Source organism: Bos taurus, chromosome 11 (genome assembly GCF_002263795.3).
Source record: "Bos taurus isolate L1 Dominette 01449 registration number 42190680 breed Hereford chromosome 11, ARS-UCD2.0, whole genome shotgun sequence".
In the NCBI taxonomy this organism is placed as follows: Eukaryota; Metazoa; Chordata; class Mammalia; order Artiodactyla; family Bovidae; genus Bos; species Bos taurus.
Window position 1 is genome coordinate 44860781 of NC_037338.1, and position 17314 is coordinate 44878094.

General features: G+C 47.2%; 1 protein-coding gene across 2 annotated transcripts; it reads right to left on the reverse strand.

Moving 5' to 3' along the window:
- Positions 1 to 486: 486 nt before the first annotated feature.
- LOC783020 (sulfotransferase family, cytosolic, 1C, member 4) lies at positions 487 to 9095 on the reverse strand. Of its 2 annotated transcripts, NM_001080919.1 has the most exon segments (7): positions 1377 to 1751; positions 2649 to 2829; positions 4112 to 4206; positions 4740 to 4866; positions 5157 to 5254; positions 6208 to 6333; positions 8779 to 9063. In NM_001080919.1, coding segments are annotated over 7 exon segments (897 nt in total). In that variant the 5' UTR covers positions 8933 to 9063; the 3' UTR covers positions 1377 to 1635.
- Positions 9096 to 17314: the final 8219 nt, after the last annotated feature.

Below are 17314 nucleotides of genomic sequence, written 5' to 3' on the forward strand. Positions count from 1 at the left end.
TTGGTCCCTGGTTGCCCCCTGGGCTCACCTTCCCCACCGCCACCTCTTGCTCCTTCCTACAGATTCTTCCTCCTCCTTATTCCACACTGGATGCCCCTACATTGGGAAGATATCCGCTCCCCCTACCTAAGTGTTCTCCTACCTTATGGGTATGTCCTTGCATGTTTATTTTAGGTTCCAAGAAGGGTGAGTGCTACGAACAGTATAAACCACAGAGCAAATGACCCCTGCTTCTGAATTTTTGAAGTTGGAGAAAACAAAGCAGTGAAGTCGTCTCGGGGCAGGAATTTTTATAATCCAAGGAGGATAATGCAGCATAGGACTACTTAGAATATAAGAAGTTGGCTTTTTAGATTTCCTTGACTGATAGAATATTTCAGTTACTTAGTTCTCAGTTCTTGCCGTTTGGTATGCATTGAAGTATTTAGCAACGTCCTTGTCTTGGAGAAAAAATGAGCAAATGAAAATCTAAATAAGCACAAAAGAGACAATACAGACGTATAAGAGATTTAATGATACACTTTAATCTTAACCACATAAGAATTATGTTATGTGTGAAAGACTTTCAAAGAGCAGATGGTCCTTCAGGTTGCAGTATCAGCAGGAAGATGGAAGGCCCGTGCTGGTTAGTGAACTTGGTATTTATGTTTTAAACTGGTGGGGAGAAAGTAAAGGAAACGTCTGGAGAAGGTGGGATGACAGTAAACCAGTTGGGGTGGGGAGGAGCCTACAAGACGCGCTTAGACCCAGCGAGGTGGCTCTCTGCTGGAGTTAGGAGGGGGGTTGGCAGCATGAAATCCACCTGGCAGGCGGTTTGGAAGGTAAGTCACCCATGTCATAAGGTAAGTCACCCATGTAGCTGCCTTTGAATCGATGGCTAAAAATGCTTGGGATGTACCTTGTAGGCAGCAAACATTCAGAATCATCGAAAGATTCTGAGCTAAAGAGAAATGTAATGAGTCTTGTTGTGGGAAAAGAAGGTTAGCAGATGTATGATGAACAGAGAAACAAGATATGTAGCTTATAGGCAAGGGAGAGGCTTCTGAACCAGAAGGGTGTCTGCAGAGGTAAGGCATCCTGGAAACACACACTGACAGGTGTTGCTGATGGATTAGAACACAGTTGAGGAGGGGCTAGAGGGAGGTGGGTCAAGGTGCAAGTCTGGGAGGGGTTGGCAGGGAGTGGGAGGGGAGTCCAGGGAAATGCAGAGGCAGAGGTGAGGGACGGGGGTGGAGGCACTGAAGGAAGAAGCCTGGAGTGAATGAGAACGTTTCAGGGGAAAACAGTCACCTGCAAGAAATAGTAACTACTGACACATTTTAGTGCTGTTTTTATAAATTTGCTTAAACCAACACTGAATCTGAAAACTTGAGTATATTCTTATGTGATGACCAGAGCATATTTAATGTGTTCACATGCACATGGTCTGTAGAAAACTGATGCATCATGATCATTAGCAAGGATGCCAGGGTTGTAGGTCTCCGCCTTCCACCTGGCCCCAGCCTCTGTTAGCTCCATCTTTTTTTAGGGTGAACAAAAGCAGACACAAGAAGCACTGGTCCCTCCACCTGAATTCAATATCATGGGGTCAGGGTAATCAACTTTATACCAATTAAATCTGGTGCTTTTTCTTCCTTACGAGAATCGAAAGTGGAGAGTTAGAGTGGTGTCAGCCATGTTCTTCCTGTAATCATCATCAAATCTCTCGTTCTGGGCCACGGTGAAGTGGTTCTTCCAATCCCCGACGACCCCTGGAACAGTCGTGGTAGGGAGTCAGTACTGTGGTGGGAGTGGGGTCGGGGGGTGTAGGGGAGGGGGACCTGGGAGGGGTGGTTCTCTGTTCTCCTGCTCTTGTATGAGGAGTTCTACCTCCTGCCCCGGAGACATTCCTCTGGCTGGCCCAGCAGGGCCTCCTCCAGGAGGGAGGAAGGATCACCTGTCTGGTTTGTGGGTCGGGAGATGGCAAGGTTGTGTGAGCAGCAGGACTGAGGGCCACTCCTGTGTGCCCTTCCTGCGCATCGAAGCAAGGTCTGTGCCAACATAATGTTGCCCGCAGAGCAAGCAGGGCCTGCTAGTGGAGGGACTGCACTGCCGTTTTGAGAAAAGAAGATTCCCCCCAATTCTCCAGTTGCAATCCCTGGTACCTTTCCTAGGCTGGTTTTTCTCCATACGGTCATCTATTATCCTGCATGTTTTTTCATTTGCTTTCTTGTGTACGGCTAGAATATAGTTTCCACGAGGGCTAAGCTTTCCTGTGTTTTGTTCACTGCTCTGGACATTACCCAGAACAGAGCCCGGCACATAGTAGCCACTTGAAAAGTAGTTTTGAATGAATGGACCTTTCTGACAGCCTGGAACTCTCTATAAAGTGGATCCTTTGCTCCATCTGACTCGATTCTGTATCTTTTCACCTTATCAGCCAGAACTCCAGAGGGAACAGGAGGATAGGCGGTTAGACCTAGACACCAAACCTCACTTTCCACTTGGGGCTGAATGTTAATTTCATCTGTGGTTTCTTAAATTGTTCTTTTCCCAGAATCCTTCATTATCAATTTTATTTTTCTTTTCTATAGAAAAGAAATTCCCCAGAGAGTATGAAATATTGGACAGTTCCTTTAGGATGATGGCCAAAAGGAAACATTGAAAACCTTTTCTCATGAATGGAGAAATCAACTGGTTCATGTATTCATTCGGAATCGACGTGTAGTTTGCCATCGGGTTCTGCTTCATGACGCTAAATGAAGTGTGGTCAACAATTTTATCCAGAACTTTATCATCTAAGCTCTTTCCAATAAATTCTGCCAGCTTCTGAATTTCATGCTTTGGGTTCTACAAGCAGAGTCAAAAGAAAAGACTTGATATAAGATAATGTATATCAATGAGTAATAGTCTTAAAAGAATATTGAAATGAGTTAATAATAGACATCAGTAACATGCCACGAGTTAAAATTTTTAAAAATCGTATCTCACAAATGTTCAGCTTTTCAGAAATGACTCATTTAGGGGTGGTGACTCACACTGTTCTCTGTATTGCTGCTGCTGCTGCTGCTGCTGCTAAGTTGCTTCCGTGTCCGACTCTTCGCGACCCCATGGACTGCAGCCCACCAGGCACTCCCATTCCTGGGATTCTTCAGGCCAGAACACTGGAGTGGGTTGCCATTTCCTTCTCCAGTTCTCTGTATTAACTAGAGTCTTTACACTGTTCTTGCTCTAACATGTCAACTGGGTCATGTTGGTAAGATGCTCGAAACACAGTGACCTGGAGTGCGTGGGACAGGCTCCATGGAGCAGTATGTCCAGGGTCAGGTCCAAATGTCCTGCTCCAGCCCATCTGATAAATGCCCCCAGGGGAGGCACTGAACTGACGCTGAAAGCAGACGTCACAGTGGCTTCGGGAACCTGGCAACAGTGTCCGGTTGCCTGCTTCTGTCTCTGATGTACCTTTCAAAAATCAGGCTCTCAGTTACAAATCCAAGGACAGAGACTGTCATTCTGTACAGACCCAGTGGAGTCACAAAAGTGCTGGGTAGATGACCATTTACCATCAGCTCCCATGACACCACCTCCTTCAGTCCTGATAGCATCTCTTGGGGTGTATATTACTATCTCCTCTCTAGTGACTTCTAACATCAAAATTCCTAGATGTCATACATCTTCACAAAGAAGAATTGCCAGCAAGCAGTAAGCCAGAACTTGGGTTCGAGAATCCATAGTGTTTCCCACTGCACCAAATTTCTTAAACTGTTTCTTGAAACTCTCTCATTCCTCTAGCACTAAGGAAAGAAACCAAAATGTACTAGAGACTTTTTTCCTTCTAATGGGAATTTTAAAATACACGCCGCAAGGGGGGAGAATAGCATCGCTCATGTTTGCCATCCTCTGCCTGTAAGGAAAAGGTATCCCACAGCCCAGAGTTCTAGGAAGCTCGGGTGAGACTGTGATATGGAAACTCATGATGTGCCAGGTGTGCTGTGATGGGTGGACGGGGCAGCCAGCGAAACACAGCATCTCCTGTGCCCGACTGCAATCTGAGGGTCCCCGATGGGGTGCACACATTGCAACTGAAGCATTTATGGTCAAATGGGGACTTGTTAGGTGGCCTGGTCCTCACCTCCTTCATGTCCTCGTAGAAGAGATAGAGGATGCGGTGCTGGTCCTTGGCCTGCCACCAGCCCTTCACGTGGTCGTACCAGGAGCCCCAGCATACTGCAGGATGAGATCAGAACAGGGCCGTGAGTCACAGAAACCCAGTGACAAGTACACCCCCTATCCCCACCGCCACCCCAGGAGGAGGATCCTGAAGGGAGGGAGGAGGTACCCCTTGTGATTCCTTCATGGTAAAGCCAGCTAAAGGAAATCAGTCCTGAATATTCATTGGAAGGATGGATGTTGAAGCTGAAACTCCAATACTTTGGCCAATACTGATGCGAAGAGCTGACTCATTGGAAAAGACCCTGATGCTGGGAAAGACTGAAGGCAGGAGGAGAAGGGGATGACAGAGGATGAGATGGTTGGATGGCATCACTGACTCAATGGGCATGAGTCTGAGTAAACTCTGGGAGTAGGTGATGGACAGGGAGGCCTGGCATGCTGCGGTCCATGGGGTTGCAAAGAGTCGGATACAAGTGAACAACCGAACTGAACTGAAAGCCAGCAGAGCCCCTGCTGTTCTCAGAAACTGACACCTTTTTTGTAGAATGCTTGAGGATTTTGAGACAGGATGGAAACCAAGGGCTCACCTTTCCCAGCCAGAAAACTCTCAAAGTATTCTTCCCAGGTGCCTGGAGCAGGAAGGTTTCTATTCATCCTGTGGAAGTGGTAATAAGACACCATGTTGTCCTTGGGATTCCTGGCTACGTAGATCATCTAGAAGTGGAGAGAGGAAGGGGAGAAGCAAAACCAGGGTTAGAACAGCAGACAATGACGTGAGGGTGGGCGTATTCCACACAGGTGGGTATTCCTGAGGCTGTGTTTCTGTGCTGTGGCTTTAGTGGGAGGTGGAAAGGATTCATGTCAATCTGCGTGTTGATGATGTGTGACCAGTGGACTTTTTGTTTTTGTTTCTGTTTTTAACAAGTGACATGTTTTAAGAGGAAATTGAAGACCAGTCTGAGAGCCTTCTAAGGGCCCAAATCTGCATTCCTTTGGCTCCCTACCTTACAGTTTTCCTCCAGGAAAGATGGTGGCAGCAAGTGGAAGGGGAGATGTGTCTTCAACATCCGGGGTGAGGCCATTGCATTCGCTTGTTCCAAGCCTGTGAAATTAGTTTTGAACAACTTTCCATTATTTTTTTCCATTTGTTTCAGAAACTTGCTGACCCATTTTTACTCTATTAGGAACACTCCAGACCACCTGTAACTCTCTGTGGCTTTCGTATGAGAGAATGGGGGTTTTGGCTAGAGCCGTTTTTGTTTTTGCCACATAGTTTGTGGCATTCTAGTTCCCCAGCCAGGATTGAAGTCATGCTTCCTGCAGTGAGAGCATCATCTTAAACACTGGCCACCAACAAAGTCTCTAGAACACCTTTTAACCATACAATGAACCAAGTAAATAAGAACCTAAAAAATTCCAACCCTTCCACCATAAAATTATCTTTCCTAGGCTCATCTTTGTGGAATGAGTTTAATTTCTAATTGGAGAATCAAAACTTACTTTTATTTTAAAACTTTTAAAATATTTATATTTATTTTAATATTTATTTATATTTATTTGGCTGCACCAGGTCTTAACTGTGGCATGTGCATTCTAGTTTCCCTGAGCACGCATTGAACCCAGGTCCCTTGCGTTGAGAGCTTGGAATCTTAGCCACTGGACCACCGGTAAGTCCTTTACCTTACTTTTGTATGAACGGAAACTCAATTAGAAAATGTCTGAAGTATAGCCATGGCCAAACAGTGAAAAAGAGTCCTGAAGCCCATTGATGGTGATCTGAACACCTGGGATTCTGAACGGGCTGCTGTGCTTAGTCACTCAGTCATGTCCACCAGGCTCTTCTGTCTATGGAGTTCTCCAGACAAGAATACTGCAATGGGTTGCCATTTCCTTCTCTAGGGGATCTTCCCAACCCAAGGATGGAATGCACGTCTCCTGCATTTGCAGGTGGATTCTTTACCACAGCACCACCTCGGAAGCCTGAGAGGGCTGCTGGCTAGTAAAAATTCTGGGTGCGTCTAGACCTGGGGTCAGGTGCAGCCGTGATGTACTCACCAGATCCTAGGGAAGGGATTATCCACTCGATGAAGGGAAATCGCTCATGCGTGGGTGCCCTCTGGCTTTGGTTGACATCACCCCCGTTTTGTATCAAGTCCACAATCTCTTGCGTCCATGTTGTTCCTTGTTCCGTGGGTAAGAACAGGAGGCACAGACATTATCTCCCACATTTGTTAGGATGTGAGCAAATACTCGTTAGAGTAGCTGTGTGAACATTGAAGCCTGCTGTATAGTGGAATTCAGAAAACATCCTCGTTTGTTTACCTCTTGTGTTATCACAATACGGATTTTTTAGGCAAACACTCCAGTTTGGAGTGGACATAAGATTCATAAATAGACAGTTCTTCTTTTCTCTGTCACAACCATTCATTAGGGTTGTCATGCTACTGAGTTGGTGGCATTGTTCCTTAGAAAGGTGGAGTGGAAGTCTTTCTCTCCCAGCTGTGATGTGGGGTCGTCCCTGTGTGATCTTCAGACTGTTTCCCAAGTGCACAGCCTGAGGTTGGTACCCAGGAGGCTTTGTTGTGTGTTGGCTAAATGAGCGAGTGATTAGGGCTTAGTCTCTGTGTTCACGCTGTCCTGTTATTCCTGAAGGCTAGAAAGTGCATTTCCTAGGCTCCTTTGCCACTGAGATTCTCAACACCCTGAGACTGATTTACCTTCTGAGAGTTAAAGGAAGGAGACAGAGGTCTGAGGGTGGCCCCACCGGGTACAAGGTGTGTGGAAGCCACTCCACACATCTGGGTCAAGCACGGAGCTCGATCCAGAAGCTGCACCCGCACTACCCCTGGAGGAGGGCTTCCGTCTGCAGTTTCAGTCACTTATATGGGCCCCATCCTGACTAGCGTGGGGGCTGCTACCTATTCTGCAGCCTCGAAGACCTATTGAACCAGAGGTCTGACCACGTCCATGTCAGGAGGAGATCGAATAGCAGTGGCGTTTTATTTCCTAGACGAGTTGGTCTCTGATATTATCTGGCACCAACTCTTCACTACGGGTTAAAGGACCAATATTTCTTTGGCTATCAACTCAGAGTCACTTGTACTAGTTTTGTGTGTTTACTGTGAATTTTGGCAGCTTCCTAGGTGGCTCAGTGACAAATAATCCGCCTGCCAAGCAGGAGATGTGGTATTCTTGCCTGGAGAATTCCATGGACAAAAGAGCCTGGTGGGCTACAGTCCATGGGTTTTCAAAGACTCAGACATGATTTAGCGACTAAACAACAACTCTGAATTTATAGCCACGGGGTAACATTGGGGCGGGTTCCAGTGCAGCTGGAGGTTCAAAGTCAGCTGGTCCTTGGGGTCAGAGGTCAGTGATTCTACAATGTGTGTATCTCTGCTCAGTCACAGTGTTGACTATTCTGCGAAAAACCTAGGTGAAAAGCTTTACATCATCTGAGCTTGTTTCTTATTCCCTTTTATCAATATATCCTTTATTAGCATATGCAGTTTTCATGACTGATTAAATACTGCATTAGCCGGTAGGTAAGTGCTTTTCTTTCTGTTATTAGATTGTAACCCCTAACCCATGAAAACTCTAAATGAACCAAACTTTAATGCTCACTTTTGGTAGGTGGGAAAAGATGAAAGATTAAGCACTGTACTGAAATTATGGTGATAGAGTAGAACTGTGAGTGAAATAAGGCAGTGAGATGTGATTCCCCACCAGTGGTTACTTTCAGAAACTCACATTTAGAAAATTTGAATTCTGAACAAACTCATGAGAAGTAATAGAAAGCCAGGGCTGATCTGAAACCAGTTGATACGTGAGTCTAAGGTCCCATCTGCCTGCAGAGTCTTTTATCAAATCAATACAGATGAAGTCAAAGGGTGGGTGGAGTGTGTGTGTGTGTGCCCATGAGTGAACGTAGCAGAAATTATTGACTGTTACTGATTTTGCAAAGAGCAAATGTATGTGCAGTTGGGGTATGAGCTGAGTACTCTGTTTTGGTCTAACTGTAGATTCAAACAAATAGCTGCAGAGAACTCCTCGTCCTGGCTCACCCTCAAATTTACATGACGCAGTGGCTGAGCTCGTTTGTCCTGTTTCTACAGTAACTTTGTTAAACTGATTATTGAAATAAGAAAGCAGGTTCACAACATACCACCAGGACGGTGGAGATGCAGAGAGTAGTCTGGGACCCTGAGCAGGGGGATTTATGAGTTCAGCCTTGCAGAACATAAGCCCCCTTCTCCACTCGCCTGCTGCCCCCACCAGCTGGGGGTGCCCGGTCTGGCTCTGCTGTAAGGGCCTGCCCTGGTAACAAGTAAATCAACAAGTCTGGCCCTTTGGTTTCAGACTGTTTGATTTACTCTCTTGCAGGGAGGTAAACAACATGCACTTCACAGGAAGTATTAAATCTTAAGATGTGTAGGTCATTTTAATGTTTTTTGTGTGGTTCCCCCGCCCCGCCCCCGTGATTTGTGTTGGCCGTATCCCTCTGCCCACTGAATGGTTTTCTGCTGAAACCCCAGTGGGTTTCTCAACATCCTCAGTGCTGCGTCTTGCTTGCTTCTGTCCCTGCCCCTCCTCCCACCTCCCCTGTCCCTTGTCCCTCCCGCCTACCTGCTTTCGGGTAGGTAGAGATGAGCAGGTCATCAGGCCTGGCTTGGAAGCTCCAGATCTGATCCCAGGTGTCACAGGTGGGCTTGGGCTGCAGGATGCCTTCCACGTAGTCCACAGCCACGCGACTCATGCTCTCAGATTTCAAAGCCTCCATGTTGTTCAAGGCCAATGTCAGGGGTCAGAAATTTCAGCTCCAGAAAGCGTTACCCTCAGACAGCTCAGAGCTGAGTGCTGGGCGGCTTACAGACAGGGCAGGGCTGAGACCTCAGGCCCTGCCTGGAGTTGCGCGTCGACAGGCAGCTGGCTGGCCAGGGAGTGGCAACTCTGGCTTAGGACTTTGCACACAGCACTTCTGACCAGCTATAGCCGCCTCTGGGAGGGGCAGTGACCTAGCTGCCTAGCGGTCTGCTCTCTGGGCTGCGCCGCGGCTCCCCGCCCCCGGCTGTGTCCCTTGTGCCTTCAGCCACTCTTCTGCCCTTAGCCATGGTCAGGGCCACCTCAGTTGCAGTCCTCCTCTGCATTCACAAAATAATTCACAGATCTCTTTAATTCTTTCTTCTGGGAATTTTAAGCTCATTAGAAAGTTGCAGGAAATCTGCAGGTGGTCTTACAAGTTGCAGCAGAGACTCTCTTCCTTGAAAGGCTGGAGGGAAGTTTTTGCGCTGCCAACAGTGAGAGTTAGACCCAACCACCCAGCGCAGATGTGGGGGTGGGGGATCAGCAGTGTTTTTTTAAGACTGAAATAGAGGAGGCTCCAATAGGAATGATTCTCTTCCAGTTGTAGGCTGTTTAGTGTCAGTATCAGCCCTGGTCTGTTCACAGACAATAAAACATATTTGTCCCTTAGAAGCCAAGTGGATACGAAAGCCACAGAGTTACAGAACTCTTCATTACGGGTTAAAGGACCAATATTTCTTTAGCTATCAACTCAAAGGAAGTTGGAGTCATCTGTACTAGTTTTGTGTGTTTACTATGAATTTTGGCGGCTTCCTAGGTGGCTCAGTGACAAAGAATCCCCATGCCAAGCAGGAGATGTGGGTTTAATCCCTGGGTTGGGAGGATCCCCTGGAGTAGGAAATGGCACCCCATTCCAGTATTCTTGCCTGGAGAATTCCATGGACAAAGGTGGGCTACAGTCCATGGGGTTTCAGAGTCAGACATGACTTAGCGACTAAACAACAACTCTGAATTTATAGGCACAGGCTAACATTGGGGAGGTTTAAAGTCACCTGGTCCTTGGGGTCAGAGGTCAGTGATTCTACAATGTGTATATCTCTGCTCAGTCACAGAGTGTTTACTATTTTGCTAAAAATCTCAGTGAAAACCTTTACAGCATCTGAGCTTGTTTCTTGTTCCCTTTTATCAATACAGCCTTTATTAGCATATGCAGTTTTCATGACTGATTAAATACTGCATTAGCTGGTAAGTGCTTTTCTTTCTGTTGTTATTAGATTGTAACCCCTAACTCATGAAAACTCTAAATGAATCAAACTTTAATACTCACTTTTGGTAGGTGGAAAAAGATGAAAGATTAAGCATTGTACTGAAATTATGGTGATAGAGTAGAATTGTGAGTGAAATAAGGCAGTGAGATGTGATTCCCCACCAGTGGTTACTTTCAGAAACTCACATTTAGAAAACTTTAATTCTGAACAAACTCATGAGAAGTAATATCAGAAAGTGAGGGCTGATTTGAAACCAGTTAACACATGAGTCTAAGGCCCCAACTGCCTACAGAGCCTTTTATCAAATCAATACAGATAAAGTCAAAGGGTGGGTGGAGTATATGTGTGTGCCCATGAGTGCATATAGCAGAAATTATTGACAGTTATTGATTTTGCAAAGAGCAAATGTATGTGCAGTTGGGATATGAGTACTGTGTTTTGGTCTAACAGTGCTGCTGCTGCTGCTGAGTCGCTCAGTCGTGTCCGACTCTGTGTGACTCCAGAGACGACAGCCAACTAGGCTCCTCCGTCCATGGGATTTTACAGGCAAAAGTGCTGGAGTGGGGTGCTATTGCCTTCTCTCTTGGTCTAACTGTACATGCATACAAATAGCTGCAGAGAATTCCTCGTCCTGGCTCACCCCCAAATTTACATGACGCAGTGGCTGAGCTCAAGTTTGTCCTGTTTCTACAGTAACTTTGTTAAACTGATTATATTGAAATAAGAATGCAGGTTTACAACATACCACCGGGAGGGTGGAGATACAGAGAGTAGGTCTGGGACCCTGAGCAGGAGGACTTATGAGTTCAGCCTTGCAGAACATAAGCCCCCTTCTCCGCTTGCATGCTCCCCCAACCAGCTGGGGGTGCCCAGTCTGGATCTGCTGTAAGGGCCTTCCTTGCTGCTAAGTTGCTCAGTTGTGTCCGACTCTGTGTGACCCCAGAGATGGCAGCCCTCTAGGCTCTGCCGTCCCTGGGATTCTCCAGGCAAGAACACTGGAGTGGGTTGCCATTTCCTTCTCCAATGCATTAAAGTGAAAACTGAAAGTGAAACTGCTCAGTCCTGTCTGACTCGCAGCGACCCCAGGGACTGCAGCCCACCAGGCTCCTCCATCCATGGGATTTTCCAGGCAAGAGTGCTGGAGTGGGGTGCTGTTGCCTTCTCTCTTGGTCTTACTGTAGATGCAGACAAATAGCTGCAGAGAACTCCTCGTCCCGGTTCACCCCCAAATTACATCACACAGTGGCTGAGCTCAAGTTTGTCCTGTTTCTACAGTAACTTTGTTAAACTGATTATATTTAAACTGCAGCCCACCTGGTAACAAGTAAATCAACAAGTCTGGGTCCTTTGTTTCAGACTGTTTGATTTACTCTCTTACAGGAAAGTAAACAACATGTACTTCACAGGAAGTATTAAATCTTAAGATGTGTAGGTCATTTAAATGTTTTTTGTGTGGTCCCCCCGCCCCGCCCCCGTGATTTGTGTTGGCCGTATCCCTCTGCCCACTGAATGGTTTTCTGCTGAAACCCCAGTGGGTTTCTCAACATCCTCGGTGCTGCGTCTTGCTTGCTTCTGTCCCTGCCCCTCCTCCCACCTCCCCTGTCCCTTGTCCCTCCCGCCTACCTGCTTTCGGGTAAGCAGAAATTAGCAGGTCATCAGGCTTGGCTTGGAAGCTCCGGATCTGATCCCAGGTGTCACAGGTGGGCTTGGGCTGCAGGATGCCTTCCACGTAGTCCATAGCCTCGCGACTCATGCCCTCAGATTTCAAAGCCTCCATGTTGTTCAAGGCCAATGGCAGGGGTCAGAAATTTCAGCTCGGGAAAATGTTACCCTGAGACAGCTCAGAGCTGTGTGCTCGGTGGCTTACAGATAGAGCAGGGCTGAGACCTCATGCCCTGCCAGGAGTTGCCCAAAGAGGGGCAGCTGGCCTGGCCAGAGAGTGGCAACTCTGGCTTAGGACTTTGCACACAGCACTTTTAACCAGCTGTAGCCGCCTCTGTGAGGGGCAGTGACGTAGCTGCCTAGCCCTGAGCTCTGGGCTGCTCCGCAGCTCCCCGCCCCCGGCTGTGTCCCTTGTGCCTTCAGCCGCTCTTCTGTGCCCTTAGCGGTGGTCAGGGCCACCTCAGTGGAAACAGTGTCAGACTTTATTTTTCTGGGCTCCAAAATCACTACAGATGGTGACTGCAGCCATGAAATTAAAAGACACTTACTCCTTGGAAGGAACGTTATGTCCAACCTAGATAGCATATTCAAAAGCAGAGACATTACTTTGCCAACAAAGGTTCATCTAGTCAAGGCTATGGTTTTTCCTGTGGTCATGTATGGATGTGAGAGTTGGACTGTGAAGAACGCTGAGCGCCAAAGAATTGATGCTTTTGAACTGTGGTGTTGGAGAAGACTCTTGAGAGTCCCTTGGATGGCAAGGAGATCCAACCAGTGCATTCTGAACGAGATCAGCCCTGGGATTTCTTTGGAAGGAATGATGCTAAAGCTGAAAACTCCAGTACTTTGGCCAGCTCATGCAAAGAGTTGACTCATTGGAAAAGACTCTGATGCTGGGAGGGATTGGGGGCAGGAGGAGAAGGGGAGGACAGAGGATGAGATGGCTGGATGGCATCACTGAGTCGATGGATGTGAGTCTGAGTGAACTCCGGGAGTTGGTGATGGACAGAGAGGCCTGGCGTGCTGCGATTCTCGGGGTCGCAAAGAGTCGGACACGACTAAGTGACTGATTTGATCTGATCTGATCTGCATTCACAAAATAATTCACAAATCTCTTTAATTCTTTCTTCTGGGAATTTTAATCTCATTAGAAAGTTGCAGGAAATCTGCAGGTGGTCTTATAAGTTGTAGCGGAGACTTACTTCCTTGAAAGGCTGGAAGGAAGTTTGTGCTGCCAACAGCCAGAGCTTAGACCCAACCTCCCAGCGCAGATGTGGGGGTGGGGGATCAGCAGTATTATTTTTAAGACTGAAATAGAGGAGGCTCCAATAGGAATGATTCTCTTCCTGTTGTAGGCTATTTAGTGTCAGTATCAGCCCTGGTCTGTTCACAGACAATAAAACATGTTTGTCCCTTACAAGCCAAGTGGATACGAAAGCTACAGAGTTACAGAACGCCCATCCTCTGACTTTTTCTTCCTGGAGTTTACCATCCAGGCTCATGCCAGATCCCACCCCACTCCAGCCACGCCTCCCCCGCAACCCCAGAGAGCTCCTTGTTTTCCTAAAAGCCCTAGTGCTTGTTTATGCTGCTTGTTCCTTTCCTTGGAATCATTCCTGGCTCCTGCAGTTTTGTTTTCTTTTCCCCCCTCCTGTTTCCACCACCACCCTTCTTGGCTGACCACTTCAAAAACAAGAGCAATCAAAACCACATTGAGGTACCATCTCATGTCGGTCAGGATGGCTGCCATCAAAAAGTCTACAAACAACAAATGCTGGAGAGGGTGTGGAGAAAAAGGGAACCCTCTTACACTGTTGGTGGGAATGCAAACTAGTGTAGCCACTGTTCACTATGGAGAACAGTGTGGAGATTCCTTAAAAAGCTGGAAATAGAACTGCCATACAACCCAGCAATCCCACTGCTGGGCATGCACACCGAGAAAACCAGAATTGAAAGAGATCCGTGCACCCCAATGTTCATTGAAGCACTGTTTGCAATAGCTAGGACATGAAAGCAACCTAAATATCCATTGGCGGATGAATGGAGAAGAAAGCCGTGGTACATATACACACAATGGAATATTACTCAGCTATTGAAAGAATGCATTTGAGTCAGTTCTAATGATGTGAATGAAACTGGAGCCTATTATTCAGAGTGTAGTAAGTCAGAAAGAAAAACACCAATACAGTATATTAATGCATATATATGGAATTTAACAGATGGTAACAATGACCCTATATGGAAGACAGTAAAAGAGACACAGATGTAAAGAATAGTCTTTTGGACTCTGTGGGAGAAGGCGAGGGTCGGATGATTTGAGAGAATAGCATTGAAACATGTATATTACCATATGTGAAGTAGATGACCAGTCCAAGTTCGATGCATGAAATCGGGCATTCAAAGCTGGGTCACAGGGACAACCCAGAGGGATGGGATGGGGATGTTGCGACACATGTACACTGTGGCTGATTCATGTCAATGTATGGCAAAAACCACCACAATATTGTAAATTAACCTCCAATTAAAATTAATTAATTTTAAAAAAAACTTATGAAAAAAAAAGCAAAACAAGAGCAGACCCACCCAGCCCTCCTGCTTCTCCTTGTGTTATTATCAAGTACATCTGGTCTTTGTTTCTGGTTCCTGATGCTGTCTCTCAAAAACCCTTAGAAGTTCCTGAGCAGTTGGAGCCTTTGGCTGTTTGTGTTGAGTCCCTGTGGACCCCACTTGGATTGTCAGGGAGATTACACCTGCTGAACATGTGGATGCTTTCTGGGAGGGGCTGCCTGGAGGCTCCATGAGGATGAGGGACAGGGCTCGACAGCTCTGCCCCTTCTCCCCCGAGAGCCTGACCCCTGTATCTGTAACATTCACCTGTCCCGACCTGTATTGTCTATGTCCGACACAACTGTAATTGTAGGTGTAGCACTTTCAGTGAGTTCTGTTTATCATCATGGAACCTACAGGGGCATGGGGACGCTCCCCCCGCCCCAACTTAGAGCAGGTTGATTAGCAGCACAGATGGTCCATGAGGCTTGTGCTTGCATGTGAAGGGTGGTGGGGGAATCTTGTGAAAGGTTTTATCCTTGACCTGCAGGTCTGTGCTAAACCTGGGTCGTCAGTGTTAAGACAGAATTGAGTTGAATGGACAGAGAACTTCCCTGGGATGCCTCTCCTGCCCCCAACAGCTCCAGATGCTGTTCCTATAGCAGGAGTTTCACTTCTTGCTTCAATCCCTTCCCACCCAGAGCTTCACAGCATCCCACAGGGGCCTCTAGGTGGGGACCTCTGTGGTACCCAGGACCTCAGGCCATGCACATTCCCCACTCTGCAGGCCCAATGCCCTGTGCCCCCTTCAGGTCTTCTCTAATATCCTCCCCAAAGTGCCCCCTCTGGAGAGCCTGTCCCTGATCTTGGGTGTCTCCCACGTCCCTGCTGGTGGCCCCTTCCTGTCCTTTGGGGCTGTGGTTTGAACTCAGTCCCGTGTCCTCCACTGGCCATGTCCGCACTGCGGGCAGCTCTGTGTCTGGTGCGTGTGTCCTGGGAAGAAGGAAAGAGTGAAACTAACTGGAGAACTGAGGGTGAGGTCTATGGGCCACAGCCGTGGCGAGAGGGGGAGGTTCAGGTGAGCCTGTGGCTTTGGCCAGTCTCTGTGATGACAGCCAGATGTGGACGCCTGCCCTGAGCCCTGCACCAGCTCCCCCAGCCGAGGGCCGGACACAGGGTGCTGACTGCTCTGCCCTCACACCCTGACTTTCCTTTGTGAAAACAGGGATCATAACAGCCCCCGACCCTGTGAGTGACAGAGTGTGTTTACTGCTTGGCAACGGGGAGGGAGTGCAGTCAACAACCTTAACTGTGAGTAGTGTCCCGTGACTGTGACCTTGGTGGTTCCTGGGCCCTCCTTGCCCCTCAGCCTCCCTGTCGGGTGTTGGGAGATGGAGGGACACTTGGGATCAAGATTACCAGGTGGAATTCCTGGCCCTAGCATGCATTTGGAAAGCCTTAGAAAAATCATCTATAATTTTTGGTTACATATCTCCTCTGCTCTTCATAGTCTGTGCGCCAGCAGCACAGAGAACGGGAAGCTTAGCCACATCCTGGCAGTTTTGTTTAGTCCCTTGTGTGCTGGGAACATGGGTTGAGACAAAACCGAGGGAAGCTGAAGGTGTCACCTTACTTGAAAAATTATCATGGCTGCACAGATGTTTCCTGTTCTCCTTTGTTCTGTCGCTAAGTCATGTCTGACTCCTTGTGACCCCATGGACTGCAGCATTAATACTTTCTCACAAATGCAGGAGAATTAAATATATGTTACACTTAGTTATAAAATTGTCCAGTGTCAAGTCTGTGTCTGGCAGACATTGTTTTGGAATTCCAAGCATCTGGGGTTGGATTGGCGCTGTCCCTCAGGAGTCGTGTGAGCTTACAATTATTTAATGTCTTCTGCTGTTGGAGAAGACTCTTGAGCCTCTTGATGAAGGTGAAAGAGGAGAATGAAAAAGTTGGCTTAAGGCTCAACATTCAGAAAACAAAGATCATGGCATCCGGTCCCACCACTTCATGGGAAATAGATGGGGAAACAGTGGAAACAGTGTCAGACTTTATTTTTCTGGGCTCCAAAATCACTGCAGATGGTGACTGCAGCCATGAAATTAAAAGACGCTTACTCCTTGGAAGGAAAGTTAGGGCCAACCTAGATGGCATATTCAAAAGCAGAGACATTACTTTGCAAACAAAGGTCCGTCTAGTCAAAGCTAAGGTTTTTCCTGTGGTCATGTATGGATGTGAGAGTTGGACTGTGAAGAAGGCTGAGCACCGAAGAAGTGATGCTTTTGAACTGTGGTGTTGGAGAAGACTCTTGAGAGTCCCTTGGACTGCAAGGAGATCCAACCAGTGCATTCTGAAGGAGATCAGCCCTGGGATTTCTTTGGAAGGAATGATGCTAAAGCTGCAACTCCAGTACTTTGGCCAGCTTATGCGAAGAGTTGACTCATTGTCTTTTCCAAGGCAGCTCTGATGCTAGGAGGGATTGGGGGCAGGAGGAGAAGGGGACGACAGAGGATGAGATGGCTGAATGACATCACTGACTTGATGGATGTGAGTCTGAGTGAACTCTGGGAGTTGGTGATGGACAGGGAGGTGTGGCTTGCTGCGATTCATGGGGTCGCAAAGAGTCGGATATGACTGAGTGACTGGACTGACTGAATATTCCTCTGTATATTCCTTTCCACATCTTCTTTGTCTATTCCTCTGTTGATGGACATTTAGGTTGCTTCCATGTCCTGGCTATTATAAATAGTATATAGCTGCAATGTATATAGCTTTTGAATTATGGTTTTCATGCATCCTTTTGAATTAGGTTTTTCTATTTCTGTTTTTAGTTTTTTTAAAAGATATATCCATACTGTTCTCCATAGTGGCTGTAT

Bases quoted from the DNA above. Each gene is read 5' to 3' on its own strand.
- LOC783020 (XM_005212702.5), bottom strand. From the start codon at position 8,932: ATGGAGGCTTTGAAATCTGAGAGCATGAGTCGCGTGGCTGTGGACTAC. The intron at 4,867-5,156 runs GTAGGGAGCCAA...CTCCACTTCTAG, and splicing joins TCCTGGAGGAAAACTGTAAG to ATGATCTACGTAGCCAGGAA. The intron at 2,830-4,111 runs GTGAGGACCAGG...CTCTGCTTGTAG, and splicing joins TCTACGAGGACATGAAGGAG to AACCCAAAGCATGAAATTCA.